The 14,888-nt window shown below is 51.3% G+C and overlaps 1 protein-coding gene across 2 annotated transcripts in view; it reads right to left on the bottom strand.

Annotated features, from left to right (window-relative positions):
- The window catches only part of Mad1l1 (mitotic arrest deficient 1 like 1), a 305,826-nt gene that overhangs the window by 43,902 nt on the left and 247,036 nt on the right, over positions 1–14,888 (bottom strand). For both annotated transcript variants that reach the window (XM_048330376.1, XM_048330385.1), the window contains one exon: positions 9,734–9,924. In XM_048330376.1, the coding sequence (XP_048186333.1) occupies positions 9,734–9,924 (191 nt within the window). The remainder of the gene's footprint in view (positions 1–9,733; positions 9,925–14,888) is intronic.

Below are 14,888 nucleotides of genomic sequence, written 5' to 3'. Positions count from 1 at the left end.
TAGGAGGTAAAGGTAGGAGGATTGTGTTGTAAAGCCAGCCCCAGGCAAAAACATGAGACACTATCAAAAAAATAACTAAAGTGAAAAAGAACTTGGGACATGGGGGATCAAGGAGTAGAACACCTGCTTATTAGCAAGCTTGAGGCCTGGAATTCAAACTCTATCCGTGTCCCCCCAGTGCAAAAACAAAACAACCAAACAACCTACAACTACAAAAGACAACAAACATTGATGGTTTAGCATGCCAAGTTTGGGGGGTAATTTGTTATAAGCAACAGATTACTAAAATTAAAAAGCAAGCCCAAAATATTAAGGAAAAGCCAAATGGACCTTAGAGACTTGAAAAGCAGTAATTGAAATGAAAAATTCACTGGATGAGATTAGCTTTCCTACAAAAGATAAATTCTGGGCACCTAAAGACAGCAACAGAAATACCCCAGCTCAAGTGCAAAAGAGATCAATAGGCTAAAACCAACCAGGTGAAAACACGCAAAACTCAAGTCCAAAACAAACCTGGGGAAGGGGCACAAAAAAACATTTAAAGAAAGGATAGCCTGAAGTTGGGATCAGATCCTAAATCTCCATCAACTGTAAACCCACAAATCCATAGAGCTCAATGAACCACACAGCAAAATAAACACAGACAATCTCACACTCAGCTATAGAAAGAAAGACATATCACATACAAGGGACAAAGATAAGACTGCTTGCATTCTTCTTGTCAGAACCCATGCCAGCCAGAAATCGAGACAAACATCAGTACAATGCTAAAAGAAAAGAGGACTGTCAACACAGGATTGTATATCACATGAAAATGAAGAGGAACTAAGACACCCTCAGACAAAGGAGAGCAGAAAAGATCTGTTGGTAGCAGACCTACACTCTGAGAAATGTTAAAGTTCTTCCTGCAAAAGAAAAATGTTGCCAGATGGGAATCTGGAAGCAACACACAGGGAGATGGTGCCAGAAATAGTCAATATGTATGTACATTTAAAAGGCATTTTTGAATCACTTAGCTTAAATGGTAATGGCTTCTCCAAAGAAAAATCATAAATGTATAATAAAAATCTGACAAAAAAAGGAGACCACTGGAAAGACAGGTTTTTTTTTAACATTAAGTAATACAATGTTATTAAAAGGCAGTCTGAATTGTTAATTATGTGTATTTTGCATGCAGAGCAGGGGCCCACAAACCATCACCAGGGGCCACTTCATGTCTCTGTCTGCTTGTGTAATAGAGTTCTACTAGACCAGAGCCAAGACCATTACCTATATAGTGCCTAAGACCATACTGAGGAAGGAAGGGATGTAGCCACAGGTTGGCCCAGAGTGCTTGGGTGGCCCCAGTCACCAGTGTCAATCTCCCTCCTTCCTTAAGGACTGGGAGCTGTTCCTCTGCCTGGCTCGGGCTAGTAGTCTCCACATTTCCTCAGGGAATGTCACCTGACCTGCAAGGGAGGAAGAGTGGGCTTGGACTTGGTCTAGGGACCTTTAACTACTGACTGACTCTGAAGAGCTCCTAAGGCTAGAGGAGGAAGTAGGCTCAAGTGGCAGAGCACTTGCCTAGCAAGCAGAAAGTCGAGCTCAAACCCTAGTACCACCAAAACAACAAAGCTTCTCAGGATAGAAAACAACCTCCTCCCAGCTGCAAGGCCCAGGGTGCCTGGACAGCTTGAGCACAGGGCCTTTGCACAAATGGCAGAAATGGAAAGCAGTTCTCCCAGTCAGGGTTGCTGACTACTAGAAGACAGCACATTTTCTTGGGTAGAAGTTGTCATCTGGCCCACTCCTAGCTTCACCTGGTCTCTCCTTCAGCACCTCTCAAGAGAGCTCAGTCTACTCATCTGTGCAAATTTCCATCTGAGCCTGCCAAATTCTCCCTCATGTGCTGAGGACCATGAACTTGGGACTCAGCAAGCCAGGTCCTCACAAAGGGCCCTGTGGTCACTGCCCAGGGAGATGCTCTTGAACACCAGCCCTGACTCTAGCCCCGCCCCTTCAGGGGCCTGGGTGTGTGTGTGGCCATACAAGTGGACATAAAGACTAGAACATTCTGTATCGTTGAAATTCCAGAGCCTGCTAAGCCTGGCCAACATAGCTGAAGAAATAAGACAGGTTTTCAAGTCAGCATGCATTCTAAGCAACTCTATTTGAAATTCAAGGGACCTGAAAAGGCAAATTCAAATTAAAGTGTCTATCTAGATCTCATTGTTACGGCAAGAGACCAGAGGCTCCAAAAGCTTCTGCTGACAGGAGCCTGTGAATGGGCCTGATTGCCTGTAGGAGGGAGGGGAAGGGAGAGGGTGAGTGGCTGCCGCCTCCTTCCCAGTAACATCCTCTCTGCATCTCCCTTTGTCAGCCAGGCCTCATATGGTGCTGCCTCTGAGGATGTCCTCCATTGAGCAGAACAGGGAGGAGGCTGCTGGGCCCTTCTACCACCAGGGCCCTAGGCAGATCCCAAGTCCCAAGCCCTGCAGCTCTGAGCTGGGGCTGGCACTAAGGCAAGGATCTGTACCTTATCATCTCATAGACACATGTGTGAAGTACCAGAAGTTCTGAGAAATCACGGACCCCATATCACAGGCTCCCTTTCCAGAAGAAGCAGCATCTTTGGGAGGCCTGGGGGTGTGAGGCAAAGAAGAGCACTCCACACCAACACACTTGCTCTCTGGACAGCCAGCTTCTCCTTGGCCAGTAGCAGGTGAGACCTGCTTCTGACTTGAGCTTCAGCACCATAAGGAGGGACAGCTCCCTGTGGGGGGATGCCCTAACTATGCCAGCTCCACAGTGTAATCAGCACCAGCCAGTCTCCCCAGCCCAGTATGGGACCGAGTTGGGGTATGAGACCCCAGTTTACAGCAAAGGCAGTGAGATTGAGGACCAGGCCCACATGGAACACACGGAGGTTGTGTCTAAACTACCAGCATCTGCAGTCTGTCCTCCACCCTGGCCCGTGGCCTCTAGGTGAGTGACTAGACAGTCGCCTCACCCACAGAATGAAGGGGCAGGACTAGAGTGTTCTTTGACTCCCAAGATCTTTTTTTTTTTTTTTTTTTTTGGCCAGTCCTGGTCCTTGGACTCAGGGCCTGAGCACTGTCCCAGGCTTCTTTTTGCTCAAGGCTAGCACTCTGCCAGTTGAGCCACAACGCCACTTCTGGCCGTTTTCTGTACATGTGGTGCTGGGGAATCGAACCCAGGGCCTCATGTATACGAGGCAAGCTCTCTTGCCACTAGGCCATATCCCCAGCCCCCCCCCCAAGATCTTGATGGTTCTATGAAAAGAAAGGAAACTAGGGTGGGCAGGAAGGTAGAAAGACTCATGGTTACAGTCTGACACATGGGGGAGAAGGGGGAGCTGGGTTACCTCCATGATCCCCACCACATATAGCTTGGTGAGAGGCCAGCCAGCCAGGCCACACATCTCACCCACACCTGCATGGCAAATGCTTACCTGTCCTCAGGTGTGAGGTCCTCACAGCTACCTTCAGGAGACTAGGGCACAGGTGGCAGCCCATTCATGGCCATGGAGGACATGTGGCATACGCTAACTTTGCTTGCTGCTCTTGTGGCACAGTGGGAGTGTCTACTATGCTGGGAAGGACTCAGAAGCCACTGGCTGGAGTTCACTAGTGCCTAGAAGGAGCAGTATCTGGCAAAATCTGTTCCCTAACATTCCTGGGCTCACAATGCCATCATGCTCTCCCATTTCTCAGCCTAATCACAGCAGCACTTTAATTCTCAACTCTCATCAGACAGAAAGAACCATCCAGTGCATGGCCTGGCCAGGCAGGTGAGTTTTGGGTGTGATAAGGAAGTAAGACAGAGCCTTAGATACTAGCAAACAGAGAGAGAGAGAGAGAGAGAGAGAGAGAGAGAGAGAGAGAGAGAGAAAGACACACACACACACACACACACACACACACACACACACACACACAGCGTAAACGACTTTCCCAGGGGTTCCAAGCCTAGCTCCCCACTCTTTGTCTCTCTGTGAGTGGCCCAGAGGGCCACAGGCCCCACAGAGAACAGAGAGGCAGAGGGGTGAGGAGGTCAAGAATGTCCTGGGGAGTGGGCAGAAGGCTCTGGGCATCCTTAGAACAGGGTGAGTACTGCAGCCTGGTGGGACCGCTGTGTGTGAAGACAGTAAATAGGAAGTTATCAGTCAGAAGATAAAGATGAACATGCAGGTACACGTCTCAACAGCTGGAACACCCAGTCTTCTGCACTGGATCCAATGCCAGAGCCAGCAAGCAGACTGATAGGAGCCACAGCAGATGGGAGGAGAGGGCCTAGAGGATGAGCTATTTATGAGCTTGCCACTTCCCCAAGCACCCGAGAAGTGGGATTGCCAGCCCAGACTGTCCCAAGGAAATGGAAGTAATTTTCCCAAGGCCAACTCTGAAGCTGCAGATGAGGTGCTAGACACCCATGGCCTTGTTTTTCCCAGTGACTGTGCACAGCACCCTTCTACAAGTAAGTCCAAGTGAGTGAGGACGAGGGCTCTGACCAAGGGCTGGTGGGACGCTGCACAGCCCCAGAATTTTCACAAACCCCAAGAGTGAGCCCTCATGTGAATCACAGATTCTGGCCAGCAGTAACATTATCAACAGAGGAAACCACATGGTGAGGTCCAGGATATTGGAGAAATTTTTCTGTAAACCTATCAATTTTCTTTAAAGCTGATTAGTTTTCAAAAGCCCAAAGAAAAATACTTTGTGCACTGTAGAAATTATGTAAAGTCCAAAGCTCAGTGCCATAACTGAAGTTTTATTTGAATGTGGTCAACCTATGGCTATACATGGTCTGAGTCCAAGGCCTAAGGGAAGATGCCTGCAGGCCTTGGTGTGTGCAACAGCTTGGAGAAGTCACTGTGGTAGCCATGGGCTCAGGGCACATTGCAGACAGGCCCAGCAAGCAAGGTATCCGGTGTCCTACAAACTGGGCTTCAGCAGCCATGAGGACCTTTCCCCCAGAGGTGTGCTTAGGGGAAGGAAACGAACAGATCATCAAACAATATGAACATCTGAAATCATCCTCTGTGTTCATTCTGTAGATGCAGATATCCAACAGATCCAGGCTCTCCAGGTGGTGGGGCACATGTGCCCCAGGGACCTGGGCACAGGGTTGCTGCATATCACCTGGCTCTTCTTCCTTCCCCCTTCCCACACCTGCTGCTCTCTAGCAGCCCTGGCACTGAGGGTGCAGGTGTGCGGAAGCTGGCCGCCTCCTCACCTGCCCCTCCTGCTTCATGCGTGGGCTCTATCAGCTTCCAGAGAGCCAAGCAGTCAGAATCACAATGTACCCAGGCTGGGCCCATCCTCTCAGGCAGGTGGGTCAGCTCCTATTTAAATAAGTGCCACTTATGTGCCCAGGCACAAAGCCTCTGGAAGAGGTGACACAGTCCCACTGTGAGTCAAGCTAGACCTCTTACAAAGAACACTGAATCTACACCACACATGGGACAGTGCCACATTGTTCCATACTGCCAGGGAAGATCGGGAGGCTGCTGTGGTCCAGCAGCTTGCTGAAACCTCCTCTGCTGGCACAGAGCGAGACCCTCAGCACCAAACCCAGCCAGTCTTACTGCCCCAGTTTTCTGTACTAAGGCAAAAATACCCAGCTCAATCCCTAGTGATGGTGAAGGTGGGAAGACGTGCCATGGGCCACCTACCAAGCAGGCACTATAAGCCACACCAGCCATACCTATGGATTGGCATTTATGCATACAGATAATTCCCCTCATAAGCTAGTCCTACGGTCTCCAGCTAAAAGACTAAGATACATAGCACCATGCATAGCACTAAGATACATAGACTAAGATACATAGCACTCATGTCCATTCATATGCTTCCAGAATCTCACTGTCTCTAGCCCTGGCTAGAACTTGCAAGCTCTGGGTCATGCCAGGACATGATGCATTCCCAGGCATGGAGTTAAGGCCCACAAGATCACCAGCCTCTCACAGGTTTCTCTACAAATCATGTTTGCTGTGTGCTCTTGCATGACAGGAAGCTTCCCTGCTAAGCTAGGGGAGGGTGGGAAGACAGGTGCCGATCCTTGTGAGCCACGGGGAGCTAGATCAGCAGGGACAGACTGGGAGTCCAGGTACTCCTGTGCACTGTCCCATGGGACAGTATGGTATCTTTTCAGGCCTGGCCGTCAGTGCAGAGCAGTGAAACAAACCTTTGCAAGGAAATGCTGAAGACTCTGAGATGAGAGTCTTCTTGGGAGGGAGGACTGGCTGTTCTGAAGCCAAGCTCCCTTGCTTCCCTGCACACATGGCAGCCCAACAGCCTGGGCAGCAGCTCCTCCACCCACTCGGCAACAGTGGCTGGGTCGCCACTGGGATGGAAAGCGTGGTGTTAGGGCTGCATGCAAACCCTCAATTATCCCAGCACACATCTGCAGAACCTGCTCGGCTGGAAACAGACCTCAGCTATTTCTAACTTCCTCAAACCCCTTCCTGCCTGCCTGCCTGCCTGCCTGGAAATCATGTTCAGGAAAATAAAATAAGCAGAAGTGGCTGGGTCAGATGTGTGAGTGTGTGTGCTAACTTAACCATGGTCACACTGGGTCCAGTGGCTGGGTGGGGACAAGGCCCCAGGCCCAGCCTACTGTCTGGTCTGTTTATCTTTCCTCTTGCTCTCTTCCCATCCATCTGTCCAGCAGACTGTTGGCGTGCCTTGGCCAGCAGATGAAAGATGGCATTAGTGGCACCAGCAGGCTCTGGTGCCTCTGTTCCCACGGGTACAGAAAAGGCAGAGGTGGATAGGACAGGGCAGAGCCAGTTCTGGTATACTGGTAACAGATTTTCTGCTGGAAGGGTTGATGGCCCACATTGTCCTCTCAGTACAGGGGCAGGACTGCCAAACCAGCTTGGAGGACCCTTAGCCAGAGGAAGACCTGGTGCCAAGAAGGTCTGGTAAGGCCATCCAGATGCCCAGTGAGACCATGGTCATACAGGCCTCTCTAGGCTCTGCACTCTGCATTAGGAAAGGCAGAGGACTGCAAGGCTGAGGGGGTCAGACCCTAGATCCTTCTCTATGAGCCCCAGCTGCAGGGTCCACTGTGGAAACTGCTGTGACAGGCAGGACAGGTGCTAGGAGCATCTGTGGGTCATGCTGAACCAGACAGTAGCGTCCCTCCAGCTCCCATGATGGGCCTGCTCTACCAGTATCTGTCTAGTGGGAGGTTTTCCATTTGTGGACAAGAAGGGAGGGGGCGCAGGCTGAGAGGAAGTCAGGAGCTCAGCGGTATGCAAGATATAACCTCTCAGACTCATGCCACACTGCCTACAGCCTTGCCCCCTACCAGAACATAGCAAGGAATAAAGTACTAGGATGCTTGGAGGGTCAAGACTACTGCATCCTTGCTCCTGAGATGGCCACCACACCCAGTCCAGGACATGATCTGCAGCAGGCCACCACGTGACACATGAGCCTCACCAGGCCACCATTCAACATGGCCCTCACTAGGTCATGCCAGTCTCCCAGAACTTGTGCACATTCTGAGACCTATGGAACACCAGCCCGTGAGGGAGACACCAGAGCTGCCACACTGTTTTGTAGCAGTCACAGGGGCAGCTGTGGGTCATGTAGGGACTGAGCTCCTGGAGAACTGCTCAAGCCATTGCCTGGGGGGAGTATTTATCTGTTGACCCCAGAAGGCGGCTGGAGGAGGTATCCGTGTCCCTCCAGCCATGGTGAAGGAGTCACCTAAGGCTGGAAGGGCTGATGCCTTTGCAGCCTCAGAGGAAGTATAGGCCTGATTTTCTGGACAGGCTCTAGTCTCCAGAAGCACAAACCCACCTTCACAGATGTCAGGGGCATAGTGACTAGACAGAGACAGGCAGTCAGTGGACAGTAGGAGCAGTGGGCAGGTGCAACTTAGTTTCCCATGTGGTGAATGTGGGGTGGCTAGGAGGAATGGGGTCAGCGACTACTGTTTCCCTCCACCAGATGTGTCCTATAGAGGCTTGAACCATAAAATCTGACCCTGCTGGGCAGGGTATACAGCCAGCTTCACACACACCTAGGAGGAAACCTCAAGTAGGCTGGAAGAAGGTGTAGGTACCCCTGAGCCTGTGAGGACAGGAACCGGGTATGCAGATGACCTGCTCACATGGGTCTGAGCATAGCAATGCTAACCTTGACTATCTGTTAGAGGCCAAGTCTCACAAACTGTTCTCTTCTTTTGGACTTTCTGTATTTTCAACAATCAATAAATACAGACTACTTTGGAAGGTTTTCCGAGGTTTCCCTGGAGGAAGTTTTTATAAGATCAATCACTGCAGTGAACTCTGCCTTGTGCTCTCCAGCACTGTCTGATATGTGACTGTTCCCAAGCACGTCTTCATTTACCTAATCTTTTTTCAAGAACAGGACTTCTACAGTGCATCAAATTAAACACCCATCAGTGATCCTGAGGTATTCAAAAGTACACAGAATTATACAAAAGCGAAGAAGTACACTTCTGATAGCCTATTTGTTTAAAGGCTTTGGGCATTTGAATATTTATTTACTTACTCAAAGCCTTCAGTTTCAGGAAGCGTAAAAATGGATGAACATAATCTGACTTCTGGAGAATGTACAGGGAGTGCTGAGAAACAGCAGGATGGTGGCACCATGCCGGAGGCAATGCTCTGGCCACAAAGATGGGGGAGATAGTGAATGCGGGGACAGATGGACAGGAGCAAGGAAGGTAAGCCACTGGTCTGAATAAAAGGAAATCAGGGAGCCAGTGTTCAGTTTTTGTTAAATTCTGCTTGGATTTCTGTAGGCCACATCAGGGATACCTTTCAAATAAAAGTAAAAGTTGAAAAAAAAAAGTTGGCTCCTGTTTCTGTGAAGTGACTGCTGGGAGCTGAGGTGGCTCATGCACATCTGCATCTGGCCAGTCCTAAGAGGGGCTACATCCCCACCTGTCCCATCCTTCCCTAACAGGTGCTGGGTCAACCCTTCCCAATAGACACCCAACACCAAGATAGGAACACAGTACCACCTCTATCAGTCAATTTCCAGTTGCCTGAGGCCCATGCAAGGCCATCAACCTACTGTCCATGTGACTGTTCCTTCTGTTGCTAGAACTGCTCACCATGAGGGCTCCTTGACCCCATGTCTGTAGAAGTGAAGGCTGGCCACAGCCCAGCCACAATGCCCCTGAGCTCTGGCCATAGGGAGGTCCCTCCTTGGAAGCCCCTGGCCTCATCTGCCATGGGCTGCATGGAGTCATGCAGCTCATATAGGCAGCAGTCCCACCCAGTGCCTAGCCCTCTTGCCTCCTGTGGAGTTGGCCCTGGCTCTTCTAGTCAACTTTAAACATTGGCACCTTTGGCTCAGTTACTGACTGTGTACTGACACAGACACACACACACCTGGCTTTTCCCTGCCCTTCTTGTGTCCACCAGAGGGTCTAGGTCTGACAGCTCTAAAGGTACCCATCCTGCTCTTTCGTAACTTTAGTTCTCTAGGTGGTGACATATGCTATGATGCCTCCAACCTGCAGAGATGATACATGGAGGACACAGTGCATATGGCTGGTATGAAAAAGTGACAGGGACAAGTCAAAACAGGAGCCAAAGGTACAAGTGGCCCAGAGCCCTCTTCTGTCCTAGCAAACAAGGTCTTGCTGATGCTAGACTGCTTCAGCTGAAAGATACCATTCATTGTGCTTGACTAGAAGGGAGGTGTGAGCTTGGTGACAGCAGTTGTGGCCGTGCCACAGGACCTACCTTGAAGACGAGGCAGTCCGTCTTGTGCTCTGCATACTGTGATGTCAGCCGGTACTGGCCTGCTGTGGTCACATCGACCTGATAGCCCGTCAGCGTGTAGCAGGCCTTGCGGAATTCCTGAATCTTGGTCTGGAAAACCTCCTTGAGCCTCTGGTTCTTCAGCTCAGCACTCTCCACCTGTTTCCGTAGCTCTGCAGGGAGAGGACAGGAAATCGTGAGCTCATCACCAAGGTGCTGTGACCTAGAGCAGTGGCCAGACATAGACATGGAGGACAGAGCCAGGTAGCAAGGACAAGCCACATCCCCACCTAGGTCCCAGCTGCCTGGGGATGGCTGAGGCAGCACTGCATCTGCGGGCTTGGATCTGGACACTCAGAAGAATTGGAATGAAAAGGACAAGCTGATAAGCAGTGTGACCTTCTGGTGGCAGTGATAATAAAGTTTCTGTATTAACAACAGTAACTTGAAAGAAAACAGAGAATCTGAAAGACAGATGTTGGAGCCAGATACCACAGGCTTCCAGCGCTAAATTCTATGCCTAACCTCAATTTTTTTTTTTGGGGGGGGGAGATGTTCTCAGCAATGACCAAGAACATGAAAGCCACTCCAGGTCACTGTTAGGAACTGTGGAGAAAGGTAACTGGTCCCCACAGGCCAGCAGAGTCCAGGTCAGGCTGCTCTGGAGGGACAGCACTAGGAATGCAGGTCTGGAGTGGAAGGCTTGGGTATGCAGCGGCACAGTGGACTTGACTAAGCTTCCCAGGTTGCAGCCCGAGACCCTGCCCCCATGAGCCAGAATAGCATCAGCACAGTGGGCTTGAAGAGACAGGGAGGTAGGTAGATGGAAGTCATCATTTTCCTTCAGGGCCATTTTGAGGAGGGTGTCCCCACAGAGGTGTTAGAAGACTCTACAGCTGAGCTGAGAGATGCTAGCCAGCCCCACTGGGCACCCCGTTCACATATCATTCAGGGTAGATCACCCCCCTTCCTGCCCACTGTGGTTTACTGCCACTCGGGGAGAAACCAGCTGTGCAAAGCCACCAGGAGGATGCACGATTATCATGAATCTCTCATTGAAGGTGCCTTCCGAGTAATTAAACCTTGATTTATCCCCCAGTTAATTACTGAGCCTGGCTCCACTTAAACATGCACAGAGCTGCCTCCTGAGCTGGGTGCTTTCTGGAGGTCCTGCCTGGAGCTCAGGAAAGTTCCTTGAAGGACTTGGACCTGAGGGAGTGGGGGAAGGGAGAAGATGCAAAAAGCTGGGGCCTAACTGGCCATATAGGTGATGGACAAATCCCATCACACCAGCCAGACCTGGGTGAGCCCTATCCTGCCTGAAAGGTGAGCTACCAGCTACTAGCTTCTCTCTGCTAAACTATAGGACAAGGCACAGGATGGTGTCTGCCTGGCTGGGAAGGGTATGTGTGTGAAGTTAAGGCTTGCAATGATGCTTTGGTCAGGGGTACACAGGCTTCTCTGAGTCATGTGACCACTGGCATTGCCAAGAGAGGACAGTTCTGAGTCAGAATGAGCCCAGAGGCCAAGTGGTTCCATGGTCCATGCCCAGCACAGAGGCCCTGCTTGGCTGCCTAGAGAAGTGAGAGCAAAACATTTGGACACAGGCCCTGGAGCACCATGGGGCTTTGGAGGCTTTCTGGAGAGCCAAGCAGAGGTGGGGGTGCCCACCTCCCATAGGAGCCAAGTGGGAACCAAAAGCCCTTGAGGAAGACCTGGGGAAGGCTGGGCTCCAATTTGACTCTGCCTTCTTTACATCCTCACCTAACTCCAGGGTGACAGGGCCCTGGCTGTCCTCAGATTCCATCCTGAGGATCTATTCAACTAAAGGCGAGGTGCACATTGATGGCAGCGTGGTGGGCAACTCTACAGATGGTACAAACGCCAGCCCCATATCACATGCACACACTTACTTGACAGCCATGTCACCAAGACAGAGTGATAAGCCCACTCCCCACTTCACAAATGAAGTATCTGGGCATTAAAATGCACACCTGCCTGATCACAGGGATGAAGTCAGGCAGGGCTGTCCCTGTCCTCACTGCCAATCACACTGCAGAACATTCACGAATCACACTGAATAAGGAGTCCTGGGGCTGGGGAGAGACATAGACTGAAAAAAACCCAGCCTGTCAGAGGGTTGCATGGCAATGTCCACCTGTGGGGCTGTGGCTGCCTGGCCACTGGCCCTGTCTTGGACACTCCTCAATTTACTACCTTATCTGCAGCTTAGAGTTCCACTGGTGGGATGCAGGCCAGAGCCCTTGATTAATGGAGTAATCAGACTTTGGAATCAAAAGGTTAACTGGCAGTCCTGACCTGTATTCATCCTGTGTTTCAGGATGGAGCCCCAGCAGGAAGAAGCCGATGCCACAAGAGGGAGAAACTCACAGTCCACACTTCAGGGGTGATATTTCAGTCTTGCCAGGACCGCATGCCTTTGATATATCACACATGTCCAGGGGAAAAATTAAACCTTGGCAATAACGTAGCCTGACCTTGGAGAAGGAAATGGGTCCCATTTGTGCAGTTCACCAGCCTCCGAAGCAGGCGGAGCTCAGGTCTGTGGGAGGGCACACCCACAGCTTGTCAGTGTGCACTTTGGGGGGAGGACATGGTACTGATAGCCATGTGCCAGGCAACTGCGAGCCCCAAGGGCCTCTGGCCCTTGGCAGCTTGGAGGGGAAGCCACTTCCCCCAGGGAAGTGGGGGCTAAAGTGTGTGTGCGTGTGGTTTCACAAAATTTGTCCGGGGAAGGAGACCAGTCAACAATTGCTCCATTTTTAGGGCACTGGAAAGTCGATGTGTTGCTCTCTAGTACTCTTGTAGTTCAATGGCTTACATAAATGGGGATGAATAATTCACATGACAGTTTGGATTAAATAAATAAAAGATGGGTTTCCCACCTTGGAAACGTCACTGCTTTCTTGCTAGAGGCTCTCATGTAGTCTCTTCTTGAGTGATCAGGAATGGAGGCTGCCCAGAGCCCTGAGGTGACTGCTCTTAGCCCTTATGAGGCGTCCTGTTGGGTAGCTGGTACTCACAGGCAGAGCTTGTGGCCCAGGAATAAGCTGCCAGCCTCTGGCCTTGGCTGCTGTGGTAGGTCCAGTTTCCTGTTACAGCATGTGTGGCATTACAGACATCAGGGGACCAAGACCACCACGGGAAAGGGCAATCTTGTTTGCAGAAGCCTTTTTCCAGCCCTAAGGTCCAGCCCCAGCCCACATCCATACTCTGTGAGGAACACATCGAGGCACTTTGAGCTCTGGCTGGAGTCTTTGCCAAGGGCACTGGGAGAAATGGCCCCGGCCTGCTGTTGTCTTCTAGCCCCAGACACTGCCTCTCAACAATGACTCTGCCACTTCCAGAACCTAGCCTGTCCCAGGAGGGGCTACCCACGCCTTCTTCTCCTACAGCCCTTTCCATGGATAGGTCTGGCTCTGGGTGGTCCTCCTGGAGAGAACAGCAGAGGCAAAAGCATGGCAAGTGATAAGTAGGGCCAAAGGGAGGGATGTGATTGTTTGTGCAAAGCCCTGAGCCAGACATGAGTGTGGTCACAGCTGTGAGGGCTGGGTGAGCTGCCAGAGGTCCTGGAGCAGGCAAGGCCTTGCTCCCAGCAACTCCCTCCAAGCTCAGCATTCTGCCACTGGCTGCCCTAGGCATGTCCAAGGGGGGCTGCAGGACAGCTTTGACCTAACACCCCTCCCCCATCTTAGCCCAACACCTGGCCCCTCGTGGAATTGCAGAAGGTAACTGTGAACGTTCTGTGGGAAGGACACAGGACAAAAATAACTTGCACTTTGCCAGATAAAGGCTGGCAAAGACGAGCACACCTGCTCCTGAGAGCAGAGATGCTGGGATAAAGGAGCACTTACGGCTCAAATCTCTGGAGACTTGGCTCAGCCTGAAATCTGGAGTCTGGCTGATTTGGGCAGGGCGGAGGAGCAACTGTGAGGCAGGCAGATACGGAGACACTGAGACATGGAGACAGGGAGAAGAGACCAGGGAGAAGATGGCCACAGATATGCAGAAGGGCAGGAAGCAGGTGTGGCAGGGCAAGGTGTTTGTCAATTATGCCTCGGGCTGCAACAAGGCTCCGCCCCCTGGCCCATACCAGCATCAGCCCTCCAGTTCTCACCAAACCCACAGGAGGAGGAAGGAGAACTCAGCACTGGTTCCCCTTAGGAGAGAAGCATAAAACCTCCAGAGAAAACACGCAAAATTCCCAAGGCCCTGGGAAGCCTAGCGGGACTTTGTTCTCAACAGTCCTTGGAGACAGACCAGCTAGAGTTCCTGTCTGAAATGGCAGAGCTGCTCTGGTACCAGGTAAGGGTGGGTGAAACAAGAGGCATCTCCAAACATTCCAGACCCTTTCAGCTTCTGCCCAATGAAGATGCAAGGTAGAGGGGACAGGACACGGGGACACAGCTGAGGGACAATGAGGCATCTGCACTGGCAGTGGGATAGTGAGGAAATGCAGGACAGTGGGAGGCCATGCAGTTCCTATCAACAGAGCAGGAGCTTATCTAGACCCTGGAGATGGGGTCCCAAGGGGGCCCAGCCAAGAAGAATCCAGGGCAGAGCTGACAGATGGCCTCTGTGTCTTGAAGCACCAAGCAGAATCTGACAGCTCCTCCAGAGAGTTCCAGAAGGAGTCAAGACACACCAAGATGCAAACCCAGGCCAGTGGAATTGTCAGTGAAGCCACCCACTCTGCCCCCCACAGGACACAGTGCTCACCCACCAAGTCACAGCAGCAAAGTCTCAATGTTGGCAGACCAAAGCCGTGCTGTGGGCTGTGGAGAGGGATGTACGTGCGTGTGCATGAGTATGCACATGTGTGTGCATGCATGTGTATATGGCCACTTCTTCAGAGAAGCCAGGAGAGAGCCCATGTGGGCTTGCTGAGAACTGGGGACTTGTCTCTGGGAATACAGGGCTTACCAAGTATTCTCACTCTTACCCTTCCCCCCTTGACTTAGACATGCCAGGGAAAGGGAGCCAAAGAAGGGTGTGGAGCAGCAGGGCTGCTGACCCCGAGCAGCTCCCTGTTAGAAACTGGAAGCAGCTTTTGAAATGTTCCTTTAGAGATTTGGGATAGAGCCATTTTTCTTTCTGAAAAGTGAACAAAATCCAC

The sequence above is a fragment of the Perognathus longimembris genome, chromosome 1 (genome assembly GCF_023159225.1).
Source record: "Perognathus longimembris pacificus isolate PPM17 chromosome 1, ASM2315922v1, whole genome shotgun sequence".
NCBI lineage: Eukaryota > Metazoa > Chordata > Mammalia > Rodentia > Heteromyidae > Perognathus > Perognathus longimembris.
This window is presented reverse-complemented; position numbering and strand designations above follow the sequence as displayed.